Source organism: Oncorhynchus keta, chromosome 32 (assembly GCF_023373465.1).
Source record: "Oncorhynchus keta strain PuntledgeMale-10-30-2019 chromosome 32, Oket_V2, whole genome shotgun sequence".
Classification (NCBI taxonomy): Eukaryota; Metazoa; Chordata; class Actinopteri; order Salmoniformes; family Salmonidae; genus Oncorhynchus; species Oncorhynchus keta.
Window position 1 is genome coordinate 22,393,145 of NC_068452.1, and position 24,347 is coordinate 22,417,491.

Genomic DNA, 24,347 nt, shown 5'->3' on the forward strand with positions numbered 1-24,347 from the left:
TTCATAAGCAACATTACAGTTGAGGTGTTTTCATAAGCAACATTACAGTTGAGGTGTTTTCATAAGCAACATTACAGTTGAGGTGTTTTCATAAGCAACATTACAGTTGAGGTGTTTTCATAAGCAACATTACAGTTGAGGTGTTTTCATAAGCAACATTACAGTTGAGGTGTTTTCATAAGCAACATTACAGTTGAGGTGTTTTCATAAGCAACATTACAGTTGAGGTGTTTTCATAAACAACATTACAGTTGAGGTGTTTTCCCAAGCTGTGGTATTTCTGTTAGAGGGATGTAGTGTGCATGTGAAAGGAGACAGTCTGCAGTCTGCTTGGCACCCTGCAGGAGGTGATGAGCCTGTCTCTCTGAGTTCCCTTTCAGTAGTGCCAGTGGGCTTTTCAAACACAGGGCTGTCACTGAGTGTGAGGTAACACCTACCTCTGGTCTCCCTTCAGGTGGGAGTGAGACATTCACACGCGCATGCAGACACACAGACACAGACGGACGGACGGACAGACACACTGGTTTTACCACACACACCACTGTCATCTCTAATTACAATGTATTTCCCCCTAAAACCTGACTAAACCAATCCAATTTCAATCTGAAAGATGGAATAAAGAGGATTCTCAATCATGGGAGATTTTTAATGGCAGAGAAATATGGAGAACGTGGTAGAGATATATATTGGGCTTCTGAGCAGCGCAGCGGTCTAAGGCATTGCATCTCAGTGCTAAAGGCATCACTACAGGCCCCGGTTCGATTCCAGGCTGTATCACAACCGGCCGTGATTGGGAGTCCCATAGGGCAGCACACAATTGGCCCAGCGCTGTCCAGGTTAGGGTTTGGCTGGGGTAGGCCTTCCTTGTAAATAAGAATTTGTTCTTAACTGACCCGCCTAGTTAAATAAATAAATATGATTAAAGTTGACATCTGGGGGATAGGGGGTCTCTCTCTACCCTCTTCTCTCTCTCTCACTGTCAGAACAGCACTCCCATGTGGGCCTTGTCAGGAAAGGTCAACAGTTAAACTATTGAGGAGTTAGGGAAGGGCCATACTGAACCATCGCAAGATCTCCTTTGGAGAGACTTCTCAGGTGTCGTCATTAGAATCATGACAGCCACGTCTGTTGAGAGGATTGAGCCAGGTGCCTGCTAATGTGAATATAATGCCCTTCCTTTCCCAGACCCCCTACCCAGCTACACACAGAGTATTAATACCACAACAAATAATCAAAGAGACAAATTAAATCATCATGATTAGTCCATCAACACTAATTATCTAATTTGGTTCCTGTTGGTACACTAAAAGCAAATCATGGAAATTTGGTCTGGAGGAGAAAGAGAGGATTATGGGGGATTCCAATATACACTGTAGCTACTATATCTGCATGGTGATATGACTCTGACTCTGACAGTAACAAAGCCATACATGCTGCACCACTGTCAGATGGTCTTCATTAGGTGCATACTGATATAGATCCATTTCATATGGATATGCATATGCATTTTTATGAGAGCAAAAATACTATGCGGTATGTGTGATCAAACCCTCTCCTGCTGCTGAGTGGCTGTCACCTCACAAAGGGAAAGAACAAGCCGTCTCTCCTTTGTGATCAACATCACCTTGTTTTCAATCTCAATGGCAGGCAGGTACTTGAAAACGGTGTAAATTGCTACATGCATGACAGGTGAGATAGGCACGTTTCCAAGGGGACAAGTGTCAGTTGGCATGGGGATAAGACTCTAGTCCATCACACTGACTTCAATATGTCACATGTCACATGACCTGTACATCAGACAGCCAAGATGTGGGGCGAAACAAGGGGAGATCACTCTCTATTGTCATTTGATATTGTCGCTATACTTCAAGGGGGTTCCAATAACGTTCGCTTCATATGAGGAATATTCCCTAAGACTCCTTTCCAATGTTATATCCTCCCTTTCTATGAGATGAAGGAAAGAAAATGAAGCTTTCTTTTCCGAATGAAAAACACTGGGCATGTAAAAATCTAAATCGAATCCAGATACCTCAACCTGATTCCTTGAATCCTTTGTAGAATTTGGGGAACCCAAACAAAGAGGATAATGAACCGTCTGCATGAGCTTTACCTAAACCGTATGGACCCCTTCAGAAGATATAACTGCAAATGGGATATGGTCCCCTGTCAAGTATATCTACGGGCTTGTTCTAAGCTCCACACAGGGACATTCTTTGGGATATTGGCTTGCTTAATACTCAATCCCAGCCTGGTCTGAGGAAATTGAGAAATGATATTGCGATAGATCACCTGTCAAATGATGACAGAAGTAGGTGAAAGTGCTCCGAGCGTTCTTTGAAAGCATCATTTTTTGACTTCGGGTTAACCGATACAAAGTTTACATGCCACATATTATTGATTCATCAGGGGAATTCCAGAGGTCATTTACACTTATTCCTGAATAACCACATTATGGGGTGGGCAACATAGCCAAAATATCATATCATGTTATTTTTTATGTCCGTATTTAACAGTATTTAATGTTTTTGAATGATACAAGTTTTAAATATATTTTATGACCCTAGGGTGGCAACAAATGGATTCTAAGTGGTTATAATGGGCTTTCTCCATTCTGATTAGGCTATTTATACTCAACCAAACCAGGAACAAATTGACAGTGATGAAGTCCACTTTGTAAAACTTTTAATTTATTTATCACTGTATCAACATATCGTTACAGTATTGTAAAAATCCATATCGGTATACCAGTATTCTAGATATATCGCCCAGCTCTAACCACATTATTGACCATAATTCTGGACGGGTCAATGGACCTGAGACAATGAGATGGTGAAACAATCACCTTTTTTTTACTGAAAAAGTACACAAAAGCTAGCATAGAATTGATGTGTGTGGTTTACCTTGCCATGGAGGGGACACACAAACATGGCCTAAAAGCCACCCCAGTTCTCTCTAGCAGACACTACAGGAAAAGACAGACTGAGCCTCTGCAGGCCAAGCCTCCCTGAACCGCCTGCTATGAAAGTGTTTTCTGTCAGTGGGAGAAAGCATGCTGCACCACTTATTCTCTGAAACAAGAGAGAAACATAATACTATTATTTTGTAGGTAGTGCCACACTGTGACTAAGACGTGTAATTGCAGCCTAGGAAAATCTGCCTCAGGTGCTCTTGACGTTCCTTTGTGATTTATGTAACTCAAAAACACTAATGTTAGCCTAAAAACATTAAAGGTGAACCCTTGTTGAATATGATCTCTGTTCCAAGGTAATGAATAGGTTCTTACTGTGATGGAATTGTGAAACTGATGTTTCAGTAACTAAGCCTATTTTAACCCAGTGTTTCAGTAACTAAGCCTATTTTAGCCCAGTGTTTCCGTATCTAAGCCTATTTTAGCCTAGTGTTTCAGTAACTAAGCATCTATTTGATATTTTCATGAAATAAATATACAAGAGATTTGTAATAGAGATCTCTTTATTATAGTGCATTTCTCAGATGTTACAAGATGGGTTAAAAACAAGCTAAAAACAAAGGGAAATCCTTAAGTAAAAGAAAACACATAAGCACACACACCTTGTGTCATTTGCACAGAAAATGATCTCAAAATGAAAGCTTCACATCTGAACAAGGGTAGCTAAATGAAATTGTCAATAAATGTTCATCCAGAAGTTCATATAAACTTGAATTACTTGCCGGAAGTGACGCTCATCATTCAATTCAATGGATTTTCCTTTTAGCACTAAACTCTACAATATCATTACAGGAAAAAGGCCAAAAATTAGATTAGAGTTATTCATTTGTTGAAAACATTTTCTGGAACAATTCATAAAAGAAAAAGAAGAAAAGATCTAATTGTCCAGTTGTACACAGATACAAGGGTAAAGGTCAGTCCTTCCCTCAAGAGGTCAGTGTGGGGCTGGGACCTTAGGGTCATCTTCAATCAGCAGGGGGTGTGTACAGTACAGTGTACTAAGGGTTTCTCAACTAAATTTGGAATACATGGGATGTACAGAAAACCATTGTTAGTTAACGTGTGCATTTTGAAGCAGTGTGTTGATGTGGAGAACAGCCGCGGCTTAATTTGCACATGGTAACTGTCTGCTGGTGTAGTTGCTATGGCGATGCTGATGGGAGAGCGTTGTCAATGAGAGCATTGCTGATGTGAGCAGAAAGCTCAAGCTTTCCCCCCACTGCTTGTTGTAAATAGGTTGATGAGGCAACCTTCCATGGTCTAGTTACAGTACTATTGTATTATAGTGCAAGCTGGTCATGTTTCACATGGAGCGAAGGGGAAGATGTGACTCTACCTGTGCAGCAGAACCGGGATAACTAACCCTGACGCATTTAATTTTTTTTTTTTTTTTTTTAACCTTTATTTAACCAGGCAAGTCAGTTAAGAACACATTCTTACTTTCAATGACGGCCTAGGAACAGTGGGTTAACTGCCTGTTCAGGGGCAGAACGACAGATTTGTACCTTGTCAGCTCGGGGTTTGAACTCGCAACCTTCTGGTTACTAGTCCAACGCTCTAACCACTAGGCTACGCTGCCGTCCCTTCTGGGTGTGTAGGGTGTGTGTTCACAAAGGTAAAGCGTAATGCATTTTGAATGCCATGAGAGCTTGATAACAACATAGCACTATGAGGAATTGGAGAAGAGTGCCGTGTTAGCTCAGCTGAAAGCCAGTGGCGGCTGACGGAAGGCGCTAAAGGAGGGGCTTAATGTAATGTCTGGAATGGAATCAATGGAACGCTATCAAACATATCAAAACCACATTTGACTCAGTTCCAATTATGCCATTCCAGTCATTACAATGAGCCCATCCTCCTACAGCTCCTCCCACCAACCTCCTCTGCTGGAAGTGACCCATCAGGACCACCCCATGCCCTGCAGGAAAGCCCAACTCTGCAGCAAACATCCTAAAAGCTAACCCAAACACAACCAGCCCTTCATAAGTCACACCCAAAGGATCCTAAAGCATTTTGATTGAAAGACTGCACACCTGGCTCCTCAGCTCATGCTCGACCAAGGGAACCAGGTCATCTGTACAAAAAATAACAATGTAAATAAAATATAATAAAAAGGAAAAAAGTAGACAACAGAAAATGTAATGAGAAGAAAGCCAGAGTGGGAGCAACTCTCAAAAGGCCTCGCTGTTCCAGTAGACAGGAACTGTGCTGAAAACACCCAACTAATCCCATGTACACTAGCAGAGCTGTGGCTAGCTACACTCAACTACACTGACCCTCTGCCTAGCATAGGTAGTATAGTACTACACAAACACACACACAATTTATTGCGTTTTCCATACCCGGCAGTAAGGATCTTTCACTCAATCAAAACATTATCAATGATCTCACGAGGCCCTGTGAAAGGAACATCATTTAGTGGTGTTAGCCACCAATAAAGATGCAGCGTGATAGAGGCCATCACTTCTGATCCTAGAGGGCAGCAACCGGTCACCATGGTTACCTTTTGGAACAACAACTTTGTGACATGGAGCCAGCAGACAAGTATTGCTCCATTCTAATAAACTGAAAACAATAGTAACAAGTCATTTCAGTCAGTAATGTCTACCAAACAGCTGACCCTAAAGTCCTGCAGGTCTTATCAAGCACCACCATCATTCAGGCTAAGGTGGAAACGAGTGGACGAGGGGCATGGTGACATCACTAATATGTTGTGCTTCAATTGATGTTTGAGGGTTAGGACAGCGACTGAATGCTAGCTAATAATTTATTAGCTAGTGTTCCCAAGACAGCCAGAACAATGCAGTTGGGCATACTAGAACAAAACAGCATGATTTTCCAAAGAATGCAAAGAAGGATCTAGGATGGAAAAGCTATTTTTATTGGTCTTTTTTCCAACCTGATACAGGTTACATTGAGATGTATTTCATGGTGTGGGGTCTCAAACCAACAGTTTAACAAGAGTGTCTGACAGATCGCAACACTAGTGGATGTAAAATCAAAGTTGTTTTTTTAATCTATAAACTTTATTCATTTTTCAGATTACACATAAGACTTAGCATCCCGGGTCTTTCTTTGCCTTGTGAAAACCAGGGTGTCTTAAGAGCCACTGCGGGTGGGGCAGGAGGGGAGGGATGGGGCGGCGCGCTGGAGTTAGCCATGCTGTCATTTCCACGGGTGAGTGTGACTGTTGAAGGCACAGCAGGGCTGCTCCCACTCCCGGCTCACACACATGCACCCACACATACATACACATTAAGATCCACACAAACACTTGCACTCTCACACACACGCGTATGTGGGGTATCACTGGTCAAAGCCCCAATGGTTGGAGGGGGTGGAGAGAGAGACGGGAGGAGAGAGGGGCTGGGACCAGCGCTGTCGCCCATAACACACTGCACAGACGAAGACGCAGACAGACGGCGGAATGGTGGATCATTTTGCGTTCTTTAGCTGGTTGGAGAGCCAGTCGAGGCCCTCGTAGAGCCCGTCCCCGCTGGTAGCGCAAGTGGCCTGGATGTACCAGTTACGCTGGCGCAGGGAGTGCAGGCCCAGCTTGTCTGTGATCTCCGCTGCGTTCATAGCGTTGGGGAGGTCCTGAAGAGTGGAGAGAAAAGGGTTAACCCAGGAAAACATGCGTCTGCAACAGACCTTCACAAGCCATCTTAGTATTAGAGGTCGACCGATTAAATAGGGACGATTTCATGTTTTCATAATCGGTACTCTGCCTTTTTGGACCCCGATTATGGCCGATTACATTGCAATCCACGAGGAAACTGCGTGACAGGCTGACCACCTCTTACACGAGAGCAGCATCAAAAGGACCTTATGGCTGCAAGGAGCCAAGGTAAGTTGCTAGCTAGCATTAAACTTGTCTTATAAAAACAATCAATCTTAACCTAGTAGACTAGTGATTATGTGAACTCGCTTGTCCTGCGTTGCATATAATCAATGCAGTGCCTGTTAATTTATCATCGAATCACAGCCTACTTCAACTTTGCCTAACGGGTGACGATTTAAAGCACATTAGCAAAAAAGCACTATTGTTGCACAAATGTACCAAACCATAAACATCAATGCCTTTCTTAAAATCAATACACAGAAGTATATATTTTTTTACTTGCCTATTTAGTTAAAAGAAATTCATGTTAGCAGGCAATATTAACTAGAGAACTTGTGTCACTTCTCGTGCATTCAGTGCTAACAGTTTGAGCCGCCTGGCTCGTTGCGAACTAATTTGCCAAAATGTTGCATAATTATGACATAACATTGACGGTTGTGCAATGTAACAGCAATATTTAGACTTAGGGTTGCCACCCGTTCGATAAAATACAGAACGGTTCCGTGTTTCGCTGAAAGAATAAACGTTTTGTTTTCGAAATTATACTTTCCGGATTTTACAATATTCATGACCAAAGGCTCATATTTGTGTTTATTATATTATAATTAAGACTATGATTTGATAGAGTAGTCTGACTGAGTAGTGGTAGGCAGCAGGCTCGTAAGCATTCATTCAAACAGCACTTTACTGCGTTTGCCAGCAGCTCTTTAGACATTTACATTTAAGTCATTTAGCAGACGCTCTTATCCAGAGCGACTTACAAATTGGTGCATTCACCTTATGACATCCAGTGGAACAGCCACTTTACAATAGTGCATCTAAATCTTTTAAGGGGGGTGAGAAGGATTACTTTATCCTATCCTAGGTATTCCTTAAAGAGGTGGGGTTTCAGGTGTCTCCGGAAGGTGGTGATTGACTCCGCTGTCCTGGCGTCGTGAGGGAGTTTGTTCCACCATTGGGGGCCAGAGCAGCGAACAGTTTTGACTGGGCTGAGCGGGAACTGTACTTCCTCAGTGGTAGGGAGGCGAGCAGGCCAGAGGTGGATGAACGCAATGCCCTTGTTTGGGTGTAGGGCCTGATCAGAGCCTGGAGGTACTGAGGTGCCGTTCCCCTCACAGCTCCGTAGGCAAGCACCATGGTCTTGTAGCGGATGCGAGCTTCAACTGGAAGCCAGTGGAGAGCGGAGGAGCGGGGTGACGTGAGAGAACTTGGGAAGGTTGAACACCAGACGGGCTGCGGCGTTCTGGATGAGTTGTAGGGGTTTAATGGCACAGGCAGGGAGCCCAGCCAACAGCGAGTTGCAGTAATCCAGACGGGAGATGACAAGTGCCTGGATTAGGACCTGCGCCGCTTCCTGTGTGAGGCAGGGTCGTACTCTGCGGATGTTGTAGAGCATGAACCTACAGGAACGGGCCACCGCCTTGATGTTAGTTGAAGAACGACAGGGTGTTGTCCAGGATCACGCCAAGGTTCTTAGCGCTCTGGGAGGAGGACACAATGGAGTTGTCAACCGTGATGGCGAGATCATGGAACGGGCAGTCCTTCCCCGGGAGGAAGAGCAGCTCCGTCTTGCCGAGGTTCAGCTTGAGGTGGTGATCCGTCATCCACACTGATATGTCTGCCAGACATGCAGAGATGCGATTCGCCACCTGCACAGCGCTGTTTATGACTTCAAGCCTATCAACTCCCGAGATTAGGCTGGCAATACTAAAGTGCCAATAAGAACATCCAATAGTCAAAGGTATATGAAATACAAATGGTAGAGTGAAATAGTTGATGCGTCATAATTCCTATAATAACTATAATCTAAAACTTCTTAACTGGAAATATTAAAGAACTGGGAATATTGAACAACCAGCTTTCGTGTTCTCATGTTCTGCGCAAGGAACTTAAACGTTAGCTTTTTTACATGGCACATACTGCACTTTTACTTTCTTCTCCAACACTGGGTTTTTGCATGATTTAAACCAAATTGAACATGTTTCATTATTTATTCAAGACTAAATTGATTTAATTTATGTATTATATTAAGTTAAAATAAAAGTGTTAATTGTTCATTCAGTATTGTTGTAATAGTCATTATTACAAATGTATACATAAAAAAATATAAATAAATAAATAAAATCGGCTGATTAATCGCTATTGGCTTTTTTGGGTCCTCCAATAACCGGCATAGAGGGAGTCCATTGTATGACCTTGAGTATAACTACTAGTATCTGCAAACCATATGAATAATAATACTGTACTACCAATTACAGATGCAGTTTACTGGTGAAGCCTTGGGCTGTGTTAACACAGGTAGCCAAATTGTGATATTTTGCCCAATTAGTGATCTAATTGGTTAAAAGACCAAATTAGTGGAAGAGACCACCTGTTAGTCTCGCTCTGCTCAGTGTAAAATTGCTCTCTGATTCCATTTTAAAGAATTCGACACACAGCTAACGCAGAGAAAACTTGATTGAAGTGGCCCACTCTTTACGCATCAAGCTAAATGTACATACCCAGTGTAGCAGGTAAAAGAAACTACTGTTTTCCTGGCGCACTAGTGTCTCTCCCCAGTTAGTCAGTTCACCTGTTTGTTAGCGAACACAAGAAGCACAGCGTCCCTCAGCTCATCCTCAGCCAGCATCCTTGTCAGCTCCTCCCGCGCCTCGTTCACTCTCTCCCTATCGTTACTGTCCACCACAAAGATTAGACCTGAGAGAAGCAAAGGGAGAGAAAGGATGGAGGGTGAGGAAAACAAAAACATTTACCTGGGACAGTCTTGACTCAAAAAGTCAGAAATAGTGAAGATGGTGCTGAGGGGGGTCTGGTGAAAGTGTCCACTCACCTTGGGTGTTCTGGAAGTAGTGCCGCCACAGAGGCCTGATCTTGTCCTGACCGCCCACATCCCACACTGTGAAGCTGATGTTCTTGTATTCTACCGTCTCAACGTTAAAACCTGAGAAAGCGAGAGATCAGTTTTGTCAGAAACCTAAGACACTAACATTCCAAGAGGCTGTGTGAGATGACATATCAGCAATCCCAAACAGGCAAGCTAAATCACTCCTTTAACATAAATACCTGCATGAAATGTCTTTGCTCAAATGTAGCTGCAAATTAAAATGTATATTTGAATGAAATATGCAAAGTGAATGAACATCTACTGGAATATGTAATGTCATCAGCCTTGTGTTACATTCATATAATGCAACATTTTTTTTTGTGGGGGGGGGGGCTGTTGAGCGCCATTCATTCCTATATTTAAAAGTCACTTAATCCCTATGACAACAGCCACATCGCAGGATGTTGCCTGCCTGCGGGAGCTCTGCAGCTGATGCAGGCAGCTACTCTGGGCATGTGGGCAGTGATCAGGGTTCGGATGAGATGGGGACAGAGGCAGCATTTCAGGAGGGTTTTGTACCTAGGTGAGGAGTGTGTGATGAGAAGGGGTAAAAGGGATAAGGCTAAGCTACTCACCGATGGTAGGGATTGTGGTGACGATCTCTCCCAGTTTGAGCTTGTACAGGATGGTGGTCTTGCCGGCAGCGTCCAGCCCTACCATCAGAATCCGCATCTCTTTTTTACCAAAGAGATTCTTAAACAGGCCTGCAAACATGTTCCCCATCTTGGCTAATCTGGAGGAAGGGAGACAGAAACCAAAACGGTTAAGCTAGTAGTGGTACAACATTCATTGTGCTCATCACCGGGCTAAACCGTTCGTGTATATGTGTGTCCACGTGTTCGGTAACACAAGCGCTTGCTGACGTATGTGAGCAGTGTGGATGAAATGATTCATTAACGTTAAAATATTCTGCACAGCTCCCGCATACGTGGGTGGTGTGGGATCGGTGTAAAACAACATTTTTTATGAATCTATTTATAAATGTATATACTGGTTCCCATCCTTGGTAATTTCATTATGATTTTTGACCTGTGAGGGTAATAATGTCAGCCTAAGCTTCCTTATCTCTGATAAAGGGTAACCACGGGGAGTAAATTCATGAGGGGGAGAAAAAGTGCTGAGAAAAGCATTCAGTCGCTGTCTGTGTTTATTTTGCGTGTTAACAATGGGCCCTCACAGCGGCGCCTCTGAGTCTCACACCACACACGAGCAGGACTTGGCTGATGGGGCTGCAGGTCAGTGTTGTTCTGAGTGGCAGGCAACTGTTTACCCATAGCCGGGAGCAGAGAAGTGGATCACATGACTGGCAGAGCACTGACCAGAGACATGATCCAGAGGTAGAGAGAGGCTGGTTACAACATAGCGCCACCTGAACACCTATTGCCCAACACCCACCAAGCAAGAACACAAACCGGCTCTGTAACAGCAGCCACAACGATTAGAATGCAATAGCCCAGTCAGTCCCAAATAGAAGCCTATGTCTAACAACACCATATAACTAATTCATGTTTTTTAACATAACTTTCTCACTGTTGAAATGCGTTTCTAAATGTACACGAGTCTTTCCACCAATTTGGTGTCTTTTGAGAAGTGTAACTTTCACAATTTCAACTTCATGAAAAAATACAAATAAAAATCCTCTCAAGAGGTACATTTTGTTTTTAGAAGAAGTGCCTAACTAATATATGCATATTATTATTAGTATTGGATAGACACTGAAGTTTCTAAAACTGTTTGAATGATGTCTGTGAGTATAACAGAACTCATATGGCAGGCAAAAACCTGAGAAAGAATCCAAACAGGAAGTGAGAAATCGATTTTCAAAACAGTGCCTATTGAAATCTCAGTGAGATATGAATGAGGGTGCACTTCCTAGGGCTTCCACTAGATGTCACCGTCTTTAGAAACTGGGTTGAGGATTCTACTATAGAGGGGCTCTGCGTGAGTGGTCTGGCAGAGAGCCTTGCCTTGGTCTCATGACGCAGGCGTTCCAATGCTTTTCTTCAGACAATGAAATTATCTGGTTGGAACCTTATTGATGATTTATGTTAAAAACATCTTAAAGATTGATTGTATACATGATTTGACTTGTTTCTACGGACTGTAACGGAACTTAGAGTTTTTGTCTGGAGGAAGTGCTCACGTCTGGATTACTGGGCTGAACACACTAACAAGTGGCTAAATTATGGGCTTTATGGAACAAATCAGTCATTTATTGTGGAACTGGGATTCCTGGAAGTGCCTTCTGATGAAGATCAAAGGTAAGTGAATATTTGGTGTTTTTTCTAGCATCTGCTGAAGCTAAAACGGTGGATATTCCTCTGGCTGTTTTGGGTTCTGAGCGCCGTTCTCAGATTATGCTTTTTCAAAATTGACACAGAGGTTGAATAAAGGTTAAGTCTTTAATTCTGTGAATAACACTTGCATCTTTTATCAATGTTTATGAGTACTTCTGCAAAATCACCAATGTTTTGGAATCAAAACATTACTGCACGTAACGCGCCAATATAAACTGAGATTTTCGGATATAAATATGCACATTATCGAACAAAACATACATGCATTGTGTAACATGATGTTCTATGAGTGTCATCTGATGACGATCATCAAAGGTTAGTGATTAATTTTTATCTATGTCTGCTTTTTGTGACTCTGGAAAATGGCTGTGTGTGTTTTTGTGACATGACTCTGACCTAACATAATCATATGTTGTGCTTTAGCTGTAAAGCATTTTTGAAATCGAACACGATGGGTAGATTAACAAGATGTTTATCTTTCATTTGCTGTATTGGACTTGTTAATGTGTGAAAGTTACATATTTCAAAACAATAATAATAATTGAATTTCGCACGCTGCCTTTTCAGCGGAATGTTGTCGAGGGTTCCGCTATAGAATGGTTAACTGACTCGCCTAATTAAATAAAGGTGAAAAAAAAAATCCACTTATGACGGGGAAACTGTCACAGAAACTTGTGTGCAACCAGGAGGGGCAATTGAATGCAAGCTGCACACAAAAAAATACATTGTTACAACATTTGTAGTCTATGGGTAACAGGGTTGACATGTTATGCTAAACCAACTCAGTTTTGCACCACAAAATTGCCAAAAAGATATTACTATTAAATGTTCAATATTTTAAAAGACAGTGTCAACATATTAAAAAAGAGAGTTAATTGCACATAACAGGGTTGAGGGACATACTTAAATTAATCACATTACATAAATAATCATCTTCAGAAATAACTGCCTACAAAAATGACTAGGGCTTTAAAATGATGCTGAACCATGAAGACATTTAGATTAAGTGGGTTAGAATTGTCATAAGTGAGAGTTGACAGAGCGACGTCAAAATGCTGCATTTTGGCACTTTAGTAGATTTGAATTCTCCATCTTGTCTATAATATTAAAGGGCATTTAATACAACAGGCTTTTAAAATACAATATTGGTGCACAATTTCTAATTAAATTATCAAAGGGTCGCAAAAGGCACTCATGGAATGACCCACAAACGTATCAATTGTTGACTTTCATTTTTAAATCAGGCATATTCGTTGCAATAACAATCCATCCTATTATTCATGACAAAAACAGATTCATATTTGAGACAAGTTAGCGGTCTTAATAGAAACTGGACAAGAGTAGGGGACGATGGGACCGCATTATAAAAAAACAACATACAGGTGTTGGTGAAACGAAGAGCATGCAGGCTGAGCTCAAGGAAAAGCACACAATGAGGTCAGTGATGTGGCGAATATAGGTCAGCGCTAAGAGGAACCAGAGTACTGGAGGCTGGATATGGGAGAGGTAACAACACACCTGTAAGCAGAGACACACTGCTGAATTAACCAGGAGAGAGACAGGGAAATAATGATCCTGTCATACCAAAAACAGGCTATTGAACACTCAGGTCTTTCTCCAAGACACAAATGACTTCTAAAATAATGGAACATTTTGCCACACAACTCTGATCTTGTGCAAAACACCTCCCAGTAACACATGCCTACAAATGATAGCATAAGATAACACCAACACAGTATTATTACACTCCTTCAAGACAATTGTGGCAAATGGTATAGAAATTAACATAATTCATAAAGGTGTTTTTTGGTGGAAACATGCTAAAGCCATTTACATATGACACATGCCCTAGCACTTCTGAAATAAACTATACAACGACTGTAGGCAAACAAAAGCTAGGAGGGGTGTGATTTGAGTTCTAACATCATGAGCACAGGGAGTTGTCAGTTTCACAAAGTGCCTTCCTGGATTCAGTATGTGACAACGAATTTAGCTCTAGCCAACAGACATTCCATAGAGGGAAGTTTCAGAACTAGAGAAGCTCATAGCTTGCAGATTTCTAACAATGACATCACAACAATGGCAGCTCATTTGAATCAGGATTGTCCACCCTGCTCCTCAACTAAAGCAAAGAGGAAGTACTCAGAATGCATCACCCTCAGAGAAAACAGGAATGATAGGGGAGGGGTATGGGAAGCCAGCAGCAAGTCATCAGAGAGTAGTTAAGTGAACTTATCACAGTATGCATGTGATAAAGGCTGCCTGAGGTGGAGTCTTTTTAGGGTGCATCGACAGTCCATGTTAATCTATCAAAACACACATCGTCCCTATGACAGTCACTAGAAAATATGGCAGACGGGACTTTTTGCGCTTGTCCTGAACAATCTTTGAAAAACATTTTCAGCAACACATTAATATTGAGGGAACACTAGGGGCATCGTGGAGGCTCATTTTCTGGTTGGACAGGCAAGTAGTGGACATTTTTATTTTAAGTCTAGCAATGTTTTTCTATAAGGGAAAGTTGAAGCGTCAAGCATGCTGGGGTTATCCTGCTACACTGGTTGTTTGATCAGCCCCTCATCAGGACCTGAACAAAGTAGGAACATCTGCCAGAGATTCCTAGAGAACTCAATGTTGGAAAATGGAAATGTATGGAAGACAGACATGAGTGTCACAGTCATAAAGAACACTAAGATGAGTGTAGCGTTGTATGCATCTCACACACCATTTTGCTTCAGTTGTCTGTCCATTAAAATGACTTAGGTCTAACATAAGGGTTTAGCTAGTTAGCTACATTAACTTGTAACACACTAGCTAGTGACTAACCATTTGACCCGTTCAGTTTGAAGACACTGACAAGTTTCCAAAACCAAATCTTTAACCATACAGTACCAACAGTTACGCTAGCTAAAGCTCCAGGCAGTTTAGTTACCCAGCAAGATGGCCATAGAGACCACTACGACCAAGTTAACCAGCCTGTGGGTTAAAGGGTAAGGTAACTACATTAATTTAGAGACATGTTTAACGTTGGTTAGCTAGTTAAGCGGCGGACGACTCAAATCTCAATCCACGTAAATTAACGTTACGCAGTCAGAAAATAGGCGTAGCTAGCTAAGGTTAATTGTGCTTACATCGTTAGCTAGCACAAGCAAGCGAAGCGGCTCGACATAATGACTCAAAATAGGAGGAAACTGAATGTCCAATCACAATGACCAGCGAATACTTACTGACACAATTTCAGTAAAGTTAGCGGAATAATGCTCACGACTTTTACAGGTCGTGAGAATATAATGCCGGGCGAGCTAGCTAATGTTAACTAGCTATTGACGGCAGATGATCCTAGTTTGGTTTGAGTCTACGCAGGGGGATTCGTTGTTAAAGCTTGCGGTCAACCCGAAAGCAAATAAGCAATCGTTTGCATTCCAGATCCATGAAAAAAACAAATACTATTAATTACATATTATATTGCTACGTTGAATACATGTTTTACCTTTCAGTGGCGGTTTCTCGATCTTTCTTTTACGCTCCTATTCACCGCTAACAACAAAATGGCGTCTTTCACAAGTGTCAAGAAAGCCGCGTCATGGACGTTGCACATCGTAAATTCTTCACCAATCAAGTTATCCATGCAAGTCACAAAAATTACCTTGCTGTGCTGCGGACCAATCCATGCAACAACATTTAATGTTGAGGGCGGAGATTTACAAAAGGCCCTCCTCCAGTTTGCCCTACAAACTGAAAGACCAGTCAAGCTTCCCGTAGGATCAAGCATCCCCGCCTCTTCCCCGCCCCCTGTTTCCGGCTTCAATGGAGACTGGAGAAATTTGCCACTGGCCCAACCCATTATCATTGGGGAGGATAGCAAACAAAACAAACCGGTTGAATTGTCCATCCAGAAGAATTGAAAAAAACGTCCGGAAAATAAAGGACCTTGGGTGTGTATATATATAGCCTTACATTATATATGGCAAGCAAGTGCTGCCTTATATGCCTTATGGCTAGGCCACTTGCCTATAATGTCATAGAGGTTATCATCTCAATCAATAAGCAACAGCCTACACTTTACATTTCTGATCAAAGAATTCTAGCCTGTTTCTGTCATTCATCTTTTAAACAGACTGAACGAGTCAGAGCCAACACCATAGAAATAGGAATTAGAATACAAATTAAGTAATTTAATGGGATCTCTATGGCCAACACTAACATGCAAGGTCTACAATGACAGCTAGGTCTATAGGGCCAACGGGTAGGTAACCTGGAGTTGGGGGGCCCCTGGAGGTGGGCAGAGGGGATGGGAAGTGGGTTGCAAGGTTCAAGGTGCATCAGGGTTCAAGCGTTCATCAAGGTTGTTGGGGTCATCGTTAAAGGCTCACAATGTGTGTTGTTCATATTAAATCCACTAGATGGGGCCGTCTCCATGCTGCGTCATAATGTCCCAATAAATCAAAGTCAATAGTTTCCGTTTACTTGTTTCCTTTCCATAAATCAATCACTCTGAAATTATAGGCATAGACCTATGTGAGTGCAATATCATCAGGTGGAAGTTTGTCCACCTTTCATGTGTTTGTGCTCATGGTTAGCTAATTCAGGTGGTTGTCCGGCTCCCCTCAGTTATGCAGGTGCAGCACTGAGCAGACTACTAGAACTTTGATTACCCATTCATCCACATGGTAATTGTAAACCAGAGTTGTTGTTGTTGCTGTTGGACATGAAGTGAACAAAAGGGATTTGATATGAAAATGGCTTATGGACTGAGACATCATGGGTGGTAGGCAGATATATCTACAGGTCTCATGAAGCACAGAATATCCTTTAATTAGGGGGTATAAGCCTTGAGATGCAATGCATTAAAATAAAAGCTTATTGTTGATGTTTGTATGTGTTTTTGTACAGTATTATTCACCGTGACTAGGCAGTGGGCATGCCACTTGTCATTAGTTTGTGTGTTGTCTAGGGCTGTCTATCCCACAATGTGTTCCTTCTCCTTGCAGGTGTTTGGTCAAGTGCCCACGTATTACAAAATAAAGATCGTATCCAGTTGAATACGAAAACGTATTTATAGACGTTTTTCCCTACTGCTATGAAACAGTAAGTAAGAATCAAAGAAAAAACACGGTTAGGTAGGGAAAATTAGATTGGAGCCTTGGTGGTTTGTAAACATTGTGATCAAAATGAAAATATACTTATGAAGAAGCAGACCATCAGCGAGTCTTTGCTGGCAATGGAAAATAGTCAGCAAGTGATGGTGGAGATTCAACTGTATAAAAGTATGTATTGCTTTATATATGCCTATGGAATCCTATGCCTATAAACCAAGATCCATTTTTGCTATAACAAGTGTATCTGCATGTTTCTATTTGTAGGCTATGTCTACCTTCTCCGGCAGCCACAGAACTTCTTAAAGGAGCACACTCGGTTATAGTCATTCTATAGCCAGCCACATCCTATAGCCTATAGTTATTCTGGTATATGCCCATACAATTGCCACTGGTGTACACACACATCCATATCCACATGGCACAGTAGATCTGTCAGTGGGTAGAATGAAAATGCACCAGCAAGTTTGAATATGAGGCACGATAATGACAAAACCCAGGCGAATGCTCATCACAGACAGGTAGATTTCCGACCTGTCACTTCCATCTAAGTGTGGGGCGTTTCAATGGTTGGGGTGGGACGACAATGGAGTCCAATGGGCGTGTGGCACGATGATGCGCTCCCCAGAGGCCTTGCCTCCCTTGGGACCGCGCCTGCCGCAGTGGACCGAAGTTTGTGTGGGCCACTTAGGAGGTGAGCCTGCCAGACGGCACAGACTTTCCCAGTGCAGAATCAGCGAGATGAAGAGCAGCGTCGACCCGTCATCATGTGCTCTAGGCTCCCAAGGACCGCCTGCCTACTGCGACTCATTGAGCTCTGCATCCTCCTCTCGCACACTGCAGCATATTTTGGGTCAGCCACAACTCCTTTACTGTTATGTCTCTGCAGTTGTATTGTCTTTTCCTTGCTTCTAACATATACAGCAGATCGATGTCGGTAGGAAATAATGCATGTGATGCGACGTACATAGCCTGCTTATATGATGGAAGCCCAGCGTTCCATGACTATCGTGCGCAATTACGCACGAGACCTTACTGTAGGACTGTAAATGTTGACTTGTTTTGATGTTCAAGTCCACAGAGATGATTTATGATTGCATTTTTCTGCTATCTAAAAGTAAACAAAGTAGACTAGTTTACAAGGCTGTGTGACAATTTTTCAAATAGGCCTACATCCTTATGATACCACTACATCTTATAATAATATTATTGATGATTATTCATTTGCCAAATAAGTCTCAGAGCAGAATATTTTAATATTTAAGACAGCCTTTGTATAATCTATGACTTGCTGTGAGTGTGAATGGTTTCTCACGGTCTCCTGACCTCTCGAGTTTGGCACCACCTCAATTCTCTCACTTTTTGGCAATATTCGAAATTTGTATGAGGGAGCTCATTTGCATGCATAAACAGATTTGTTTTAATATTTTATTTTAAAATTAGAATCCTACACTCCGTTTTCTTTTTTTGCATTATTGTGTGGTTTTATTGGGCACATGTGGGTAGGACAGACGAAGTCAAATATAGGCCGATATGTGCGACATTTTGATATGACTTACTACGTTTATACATAATTGCGCGTATACCTATGTGTAGTGTGTTGTTAAAAGCTTGTAGAGTCAGCAAAAACTATACATATTGTTTCGATTAATAGGCTATGGCTCTATAAACTAAATGCAATTGTTATGGACACATGTTATAGAAATTACTCTCGAACAACATGTTTTCTTTATTCCCAGGACAACCAGAACGTTGGTTATTATTTATAGGTCTACATATTTATATTCTCTTGATAAGATTATTCATATGACATGTTCCTTTTGAATTTGGTAACGTCAGTGATAATTATACTGCACTAAATGTATACATTTGTCTCCTTTGAAAGGCTGACAGGCCGAGAGCCCTTGGTCTTTTTGCCTGCCCCGTTCTCCAATGAACCCCCAACGGGAAAAGCTCACCTAAAACAATGCGAGCAGATGACCCTGACCCGTAGGCAGAAACGAATGTGCCGCCGCGAGCCGGGTTTGGCCGAGACGCTGCGTGAATCAGTGCGCCTCAGCCTCTTGGAGTGCCGTTATCAATTCCGGAACGAGCGCTGGAACTGTAGCTTGGACGGCCGCGGGAGTCTTCTGAAAAGAGGTGCAATAATATGTCATCAATTCATAGAGTTCCATGTATTTACACACAGGAGAGATATGAGGGAAGGATTTCCATCTGGAGGGACGCATCATGGGAAGCATGTAAACATGTAGGCCTAATAGCCTAGACTGCTGTTGTGTTGTGAATATCGTAAGGGTCAAAGTACTACTTGATGGAGCAAATGATTTCTCAAGTGCAATAATGCAATTGATTGAAAATGTATGTATATTGAATTGATAAATTGACTGTTGTGGGGTAGTTGAGTGATCTCAAAATAAAGAGCCAGGCTAAACTCTAGTCTATAGCCTACAAAAAAAGTCAGCGGCTAACGCTCCACCACTTATAAAATAATTTCAGAGCACGGTTATGCTATCAGCACGAAGAGCCATGAACAGGTCAGCATGGAGTTAATGAAGGGCTGAAGAGCCAAAAAGCCCGGTGCGGCGGGGCCTACGAGGGACGAGTGGTTATTTATATCTCCCCAAACCGCCCAGTTACCAGAGAAAAAGGGCGGCGTGATTACTCACTTTCATCTGAGAAATAAATCCTTCCTAGTCAAAATGAGAATTAATTGGGTTAAAATACATCATAGCGATGTCTCTGGGCTAAGCAAATAACAGTGCGAAATCATGACACAACTCTTTAAATGAAACATTGGAGTAGAAACATGGGAGTAGAATGTAACCAAAATATGTATCTCATGAGCTTGGATGATAGTCTAGTCTTTGCATGTCTGGGTCTAGCCAAAGGAGTAAACAACATTTAAAACAAATATATAAAAAAATATATTGTAGACTATTATTCATTGTTGATGTCATTTGTCTATTCCAGGCTTCAAGGAGACGGCCTTTCTTCTTGCGGTGTCTTCAGCGGCATTGTCCCACGCACTAGCAAAGGCTTGCAGCTCAGGCCGAATGGAGAGGTGCACGTGCGATGACTCCCCAGGAATACAGCATCGCGAGGCATGGCAATGGGGGGTCTGCGGTGACAACTTGAAATACAGCACCAAATTTCTCAAGAAGTTCTTGGGCCAGAAGAGGGTCAGCAAAGACCTGAGGGCGCAGATCGACTCCCACAACATTAACGTTGGAATCCGGGTGAGTGAGTGTTGACGTGTACATAAGCTCAAGCAAAACAACAAGAAGCCCATTAAGCATTTGTGAGTGACACTACTGTGGCTTAAGTTATAATTTTTTTTCAAAATAGAAGGTATATTAGCCTATGCCAGTGGGGAGTAGTTTCCTCCCAAACTCAGGATGGCATCATAAACATATCAGCCAATAACAGCTCGATTTTAGACCCACCAACAGAAGACAAACCCAACACTGCTCATCATACAATGAACTCTTACAACAGAGGCAGCAGGGACTGTGTGACTTTACCAGACTCCTTGCCCATATATCTCATCCAGTGCCAGTAGCCCACTCCCCCTGCATAGTGTTTCCCTTCTTGTAGCCCTGGTGGATAGATAGCTACTGGGCCTGGGCTGGTCGAGGCTGAAGGAGGCAACAAGTAACAGGGATAGGAGAGGAGACAGACTGCTGTCAGATCCCTGGAGCCAGGTGTTCCAAGGCAGGCATGATAAAGCTTGCTGTGCGGGCCCACAGAAAATTAAAGGTCTCCCGTCAGAGAGAACAATTATAACTGTTGCCTCCTTTAATATACGAGCAAGCATTTTTTCCCACATACTGTATGGCGCTGAACTGTGCTCTTCTCTATAAATCCACATAATGTTCATACGGTAACCACTATGTGTGTATTTGTGTGTGTAGCTTAGAAACAGCCAGCCCCAAGGCTCTTCCCCCTTACCTTTCACCTGAGGCAGCAGGCCCTTCAGAGGGAGAGAGGGAGAGATACAAACAACAGGATGAACTGAAGTAGTCTATCTTATCTTTATTGAGTGTGGTGTTTTCCTCATCTTCCACCTATCCGGCTCAGTAGACCCGGAGGTGGTTGTTTTTTTCACAACACCCCCCTCTAACCCTCATCCCTCAGTAATGTTCTGAGATGCCCCTGAGGGGTTCATACCTGCGTAGGGAGGAACTCGGCAAAACTCTTCAACCCTGAAGTAGCCCCTGGGTCTCCCCCTCCCCGTAAGGATGACCCCCATGCCGCATGACCTGTCTCTGGCCCCCACCCAGTTAGAGTCTCTCTGGCTGAGTGCCTCAGCGCTGGTACCCCCACCCCACCACCACCAAGCTCAGTGAACTTTTGAACGAAGGCATCCTTTGGCCGCTAACCCAAACTCTCTAACTGTTTCAGCTTTAAAAAAAGAAAAAAAAAAAAGAAGCTCTCATGATCGTTTTCCGTGCACACACACACACAAAGGACAGGGTGGAAAGATTCTGCTGTCTGTCTGTGATGCCTGTCTCGAATGCCTCAGGCTTCATAGGAGAGAGAGAGGAGAGAAGCAGCGAGAAAGAGCTAGTTTCAACACATTGAAAAAACGAATCCGCAGGCGCTGTCTCAATGCGAGACGTCAGGTGAATGAAATACTGCATGCCGAACAGTCTCCCTAATCCATCATCTCAACCGTTCATACTGAGCTAAACTAAAGGATGACTAGCCCCATACCATCTAACCCCCGCCCCACCAACCCACCCTGCAGGAAACTGGTTCCCTCTGTCTAGATAGGCACCGAAGATAAGAGCCTAGTTAATGAATCAGACTGAAGAAACTGACATCTCACTCTCTTCCCCCCCAACCCTCCTTCCCTTTCAGGCAGTGAAGAGTGGCCTGAAGACTACCTGTAAGTGTCACGGCGTCTCCGGTTCCTGTGCCGTGCGGACCTGCTGGAAGCAGCTGTCCCCATTCCACGACACCGGGCGGCTGCTCAAGTTCCGCTACGACACGGCCGTGCGTGTGCTGAGCGTCACCAACGAGGCCACCGGGGAGACGGAGCTGGCGGGGCCGCGTCGCCACGGCCAGAGCCACCGCTCCACCGACCTGGTGTTCCTGGAGGACTCCCCCAGCTTCTGCAGGCCGTCACGCTACTCTCCCGGCACGGCCGGACGCTCCTGTGCCAAGGACACCAGCTGCCAGAGCCTTTGCTGCGGGCGCGGCTACAACACGGCCATGCACCTCACCACCCTCTCCTGCCACTGCCAGGTGCGCTGGTGCTGCCATGTAGAGTGCCAGACCTGTGTCAGGGAGGAGGAAGTGTACACCTGCAAAAATACCTGAAAAGGGGGAGAGATGGAGACAAAAAGAGAAAAAGATGGGGAGAAGAAAACGAGAACATTCAGAATGGCAGGACTAGAACCACTCAGACATTACTCTTGATAAATTAAAGGGTTTGACTTTTAAACATACCCTTACAAATGCCTGTTTTGAACTGAGAACTGTTTTGGGAAGCATGGAAATGGAACGAGGTCATAATGTTGTTGGTAGTTTGCCACTTGTTGGAATCGAACATGCGCTGTCTCCTCAGAGGAGGCAGTATCAAGACCACTTTCTGCTTTGCTCTTACTGAATGCACTGACATCACAGACCTTAAGTGAGAGGGAGAGAGGGTTGCCTTGCTGGACAGTTATGGGCAGGGAATGGGCTCTTCACAAGGTACTGGAATGGACAGTAGGTCACCATCATTGTTTGGCAACATCATCTCTGTGGGAGCCCTGACAGTTCCATTGGTCCTGTCCTCTTGTCGGTCGGTTCCTTAGTCCGTTTGTCTTACTGCTACTATGCTGTAGTGCATAAATCAAGATTTAGAGTATTTCCAAAGTGGCAGAAAATGCCAGAAAGGAATCTAGAGCCTCTTGACGTCTCATTTGCTGTTTGCTGGTCTCTTTGTTTGCTGTGAGAGCAGTCTAAGGGTTCATTCATTGATAATAGAAAAATAAAGCACTTATGTTGGCTATGTTATGTGTAGTACTTTACTCATTTGCTTTAAGGTGAGAAATGTATCTGGGTCAATACTGATATCCACCACACACCTTAAAAAGTCCCATTGAATCACTGGATGTCTGAATATGGAATGCTAGTACAGGTTGCCTATAATCACAGTGAGTTAGTATGTCATTTATGACTAAACGCAGTCATAGGGTTATTGTGTGGTAAAGTAGACCCGTTGTCTCTTGTGAGAATGTCTATGATAATACTACATGTTTGGCATTGTTAATACAGTAAAGGAAAAATGCAAAGGAAATTGCACTCAAACTAAGGGAAACTCCAAACACTGTCCTTAAAAACAACTATGCAAAGATCTTCTTTTGCTGACACTGTAAAGAACTTTGCTCTATTTTTTTATTTATAAGTGGGCATGTCTGCACGCACTGTGCTGTGCTTTCAAGTGTGTTCCCCTGACCAAATCAAACCGTTTTCTCTACAGTCTAATTCAGGCACATCTTTGTTCGCTAATGTCTTTGAAATGGCCCAATCATGCTGCTTGTTTTCTCAATTACCAATCAGAGAAAATAGCAGTATTTGATTCCGCCATTCCTCCAGCTCTCCATGCCAGACCTCTGTGTCTGTCCGTGGGTTAGGGTTGAAGGTCCATATCTGCCCCTAGGGTTTTTAGGTACCCATGTATGTTTCCAATATTTTTTACAATCGTTTCAGTTCCCTGTGCCAGTGTTTATTTTATTGTTTATGCAGAGATAGAGTTATGTACATGGATATAACTGATATCAGGCTCAAAGCATATTAGACAGTGGAATCGTATATATCTCTACCTCATCTGGTCTTTGGGCAATTATCATAATGATTTATTTGCCTTGCAAATAGTTCCTTGTGTCTGTCACGAAACTAAAGTAAAACTTTTAGATCAATGTACAATTCCTTTAAACTGGGTCATAGCTGTATACTGTAACAATATGATTTACATTTTGACATACTGTATATTCTTATTTAAAAGCAATTCAAATAAATCAACATATACATTTGTAAAAAAAAATGTCTTTGTCTCCATTCATAGTTACTATAAGTAATGATCAAGCTTGTTACCTGTTACTATATTTTACTTTCTCATCTTAAAATGAAAGTACGGGAGCCTTGTGGCAGTAACTTCTCTTTCTTTCATCCTGATCAATTTGTCATCCTTTCTCTGTATGGCTCTCTCTCTGTCTCTGTCTCTGTCTCTGTCTCTCTCTGTCTCTCCTCTCTCTCTGTCTCTGTCTCTGTCTCT

At 42.8% G+C, this 24,347-nt stretch overlaps 2 protein-coding genes across 2 annotated transcripts; one reads left to right on the top strand and one right to left on the bottom strand.

The window, feature by feature from the left end:
* Positions 1-5,825: 5,825 nt before the first annotated feature.
* On the bottom strand, positions 5,826-15,645 carry arf2a (ADP-ribosylation factor 2a). The gene is made up of 5 exons (XM_035762333.2): positions 15,478-15,645; positions 10,266-10,423; positions 9,637-9,747; positions 9,379-9,503; positions 5,826-6,562 (listed from the first exon to the last, which is right to left on the bottom strand). The coding sequence occupies exons 2-5, from the start codon at positions 10,411-10,413 to the stop codon at positions 6,401-6,403; spliced, it is 546 nt and encodes a 181-aa protein (XP_035618226.1). The 5' UTR covers positions 10,414-10,423; positions 15,478-15,645; the 3' UTR covers positions 5,826-6,400.
* A 2,130-nt stretch (positions 15,646-17,775) lies between these two features.
* On the top strand, positions 17,776-24,108 carry wnt9b (wingless-type MMTV integration site family, member 9B). Its single transcript, XM_035762324.1, has 4 exons — positions 17,776-17,936; positions 18,969-19,222; positions 20,054-20,319; positions 21,944-24,108. The coding sequence occupies exons 1-4, from the start codon at positions 17,851-17,853 to the stop codon at positions 22,403-22,405; spliced, it is 1,068 nt and encodes a 355-aa protein (XP_035618217.1). The 5' UTR covers positions 17,776-17,850; the 3' UTR covers positions 22,406-24,108.
* Positions 24,109-24,347: the final 239 nt, after the last annotated feature.

Coding starts and splice junctions, on each gene's coding strand:
- arf2a (XM_035762333.2), bottom strand. CDS start 10,413: ATGGGGAACATGTTTGCAGGCCTGTTTAAGAATCTCTTTGGTAAAAAA. Junction 9,748..10,265: donor CACCACAATCCCTACCATCG/GTGAGTAGCTTA, acceptor TCGCTTTCTCAG/GTTTTAACGTTGAGACGGTA. Junction 6,563..9,378: donor TTGTGTTCGCTAACAAACAG/GTGAACTGACTA, acceptor TCCACTCTTCAG/GACCTCCCCAACGCTATGAA.
- wnt9b (XM_035762324.1), top strand. CDS start 17,851: ATGTGCTCTAGGCTCCCAAGGACCGCCTGCCTACTGCGACTCATTGAG. Junction 17,937..18,968: donor CACACTGCAGCATATTTTGG/GTCAGCCACAAC, acceptor CTCCTTTGAAAG/GCTGACAGGCCGAGAGCCCT. Junction 19,223..20,053: donor CGGGAGTCTTCTGAAAAGAG/GTGCAATAATAT, acceptor TGTCTATTCCAG/GCTTCAAGGAGACGGCCTTT.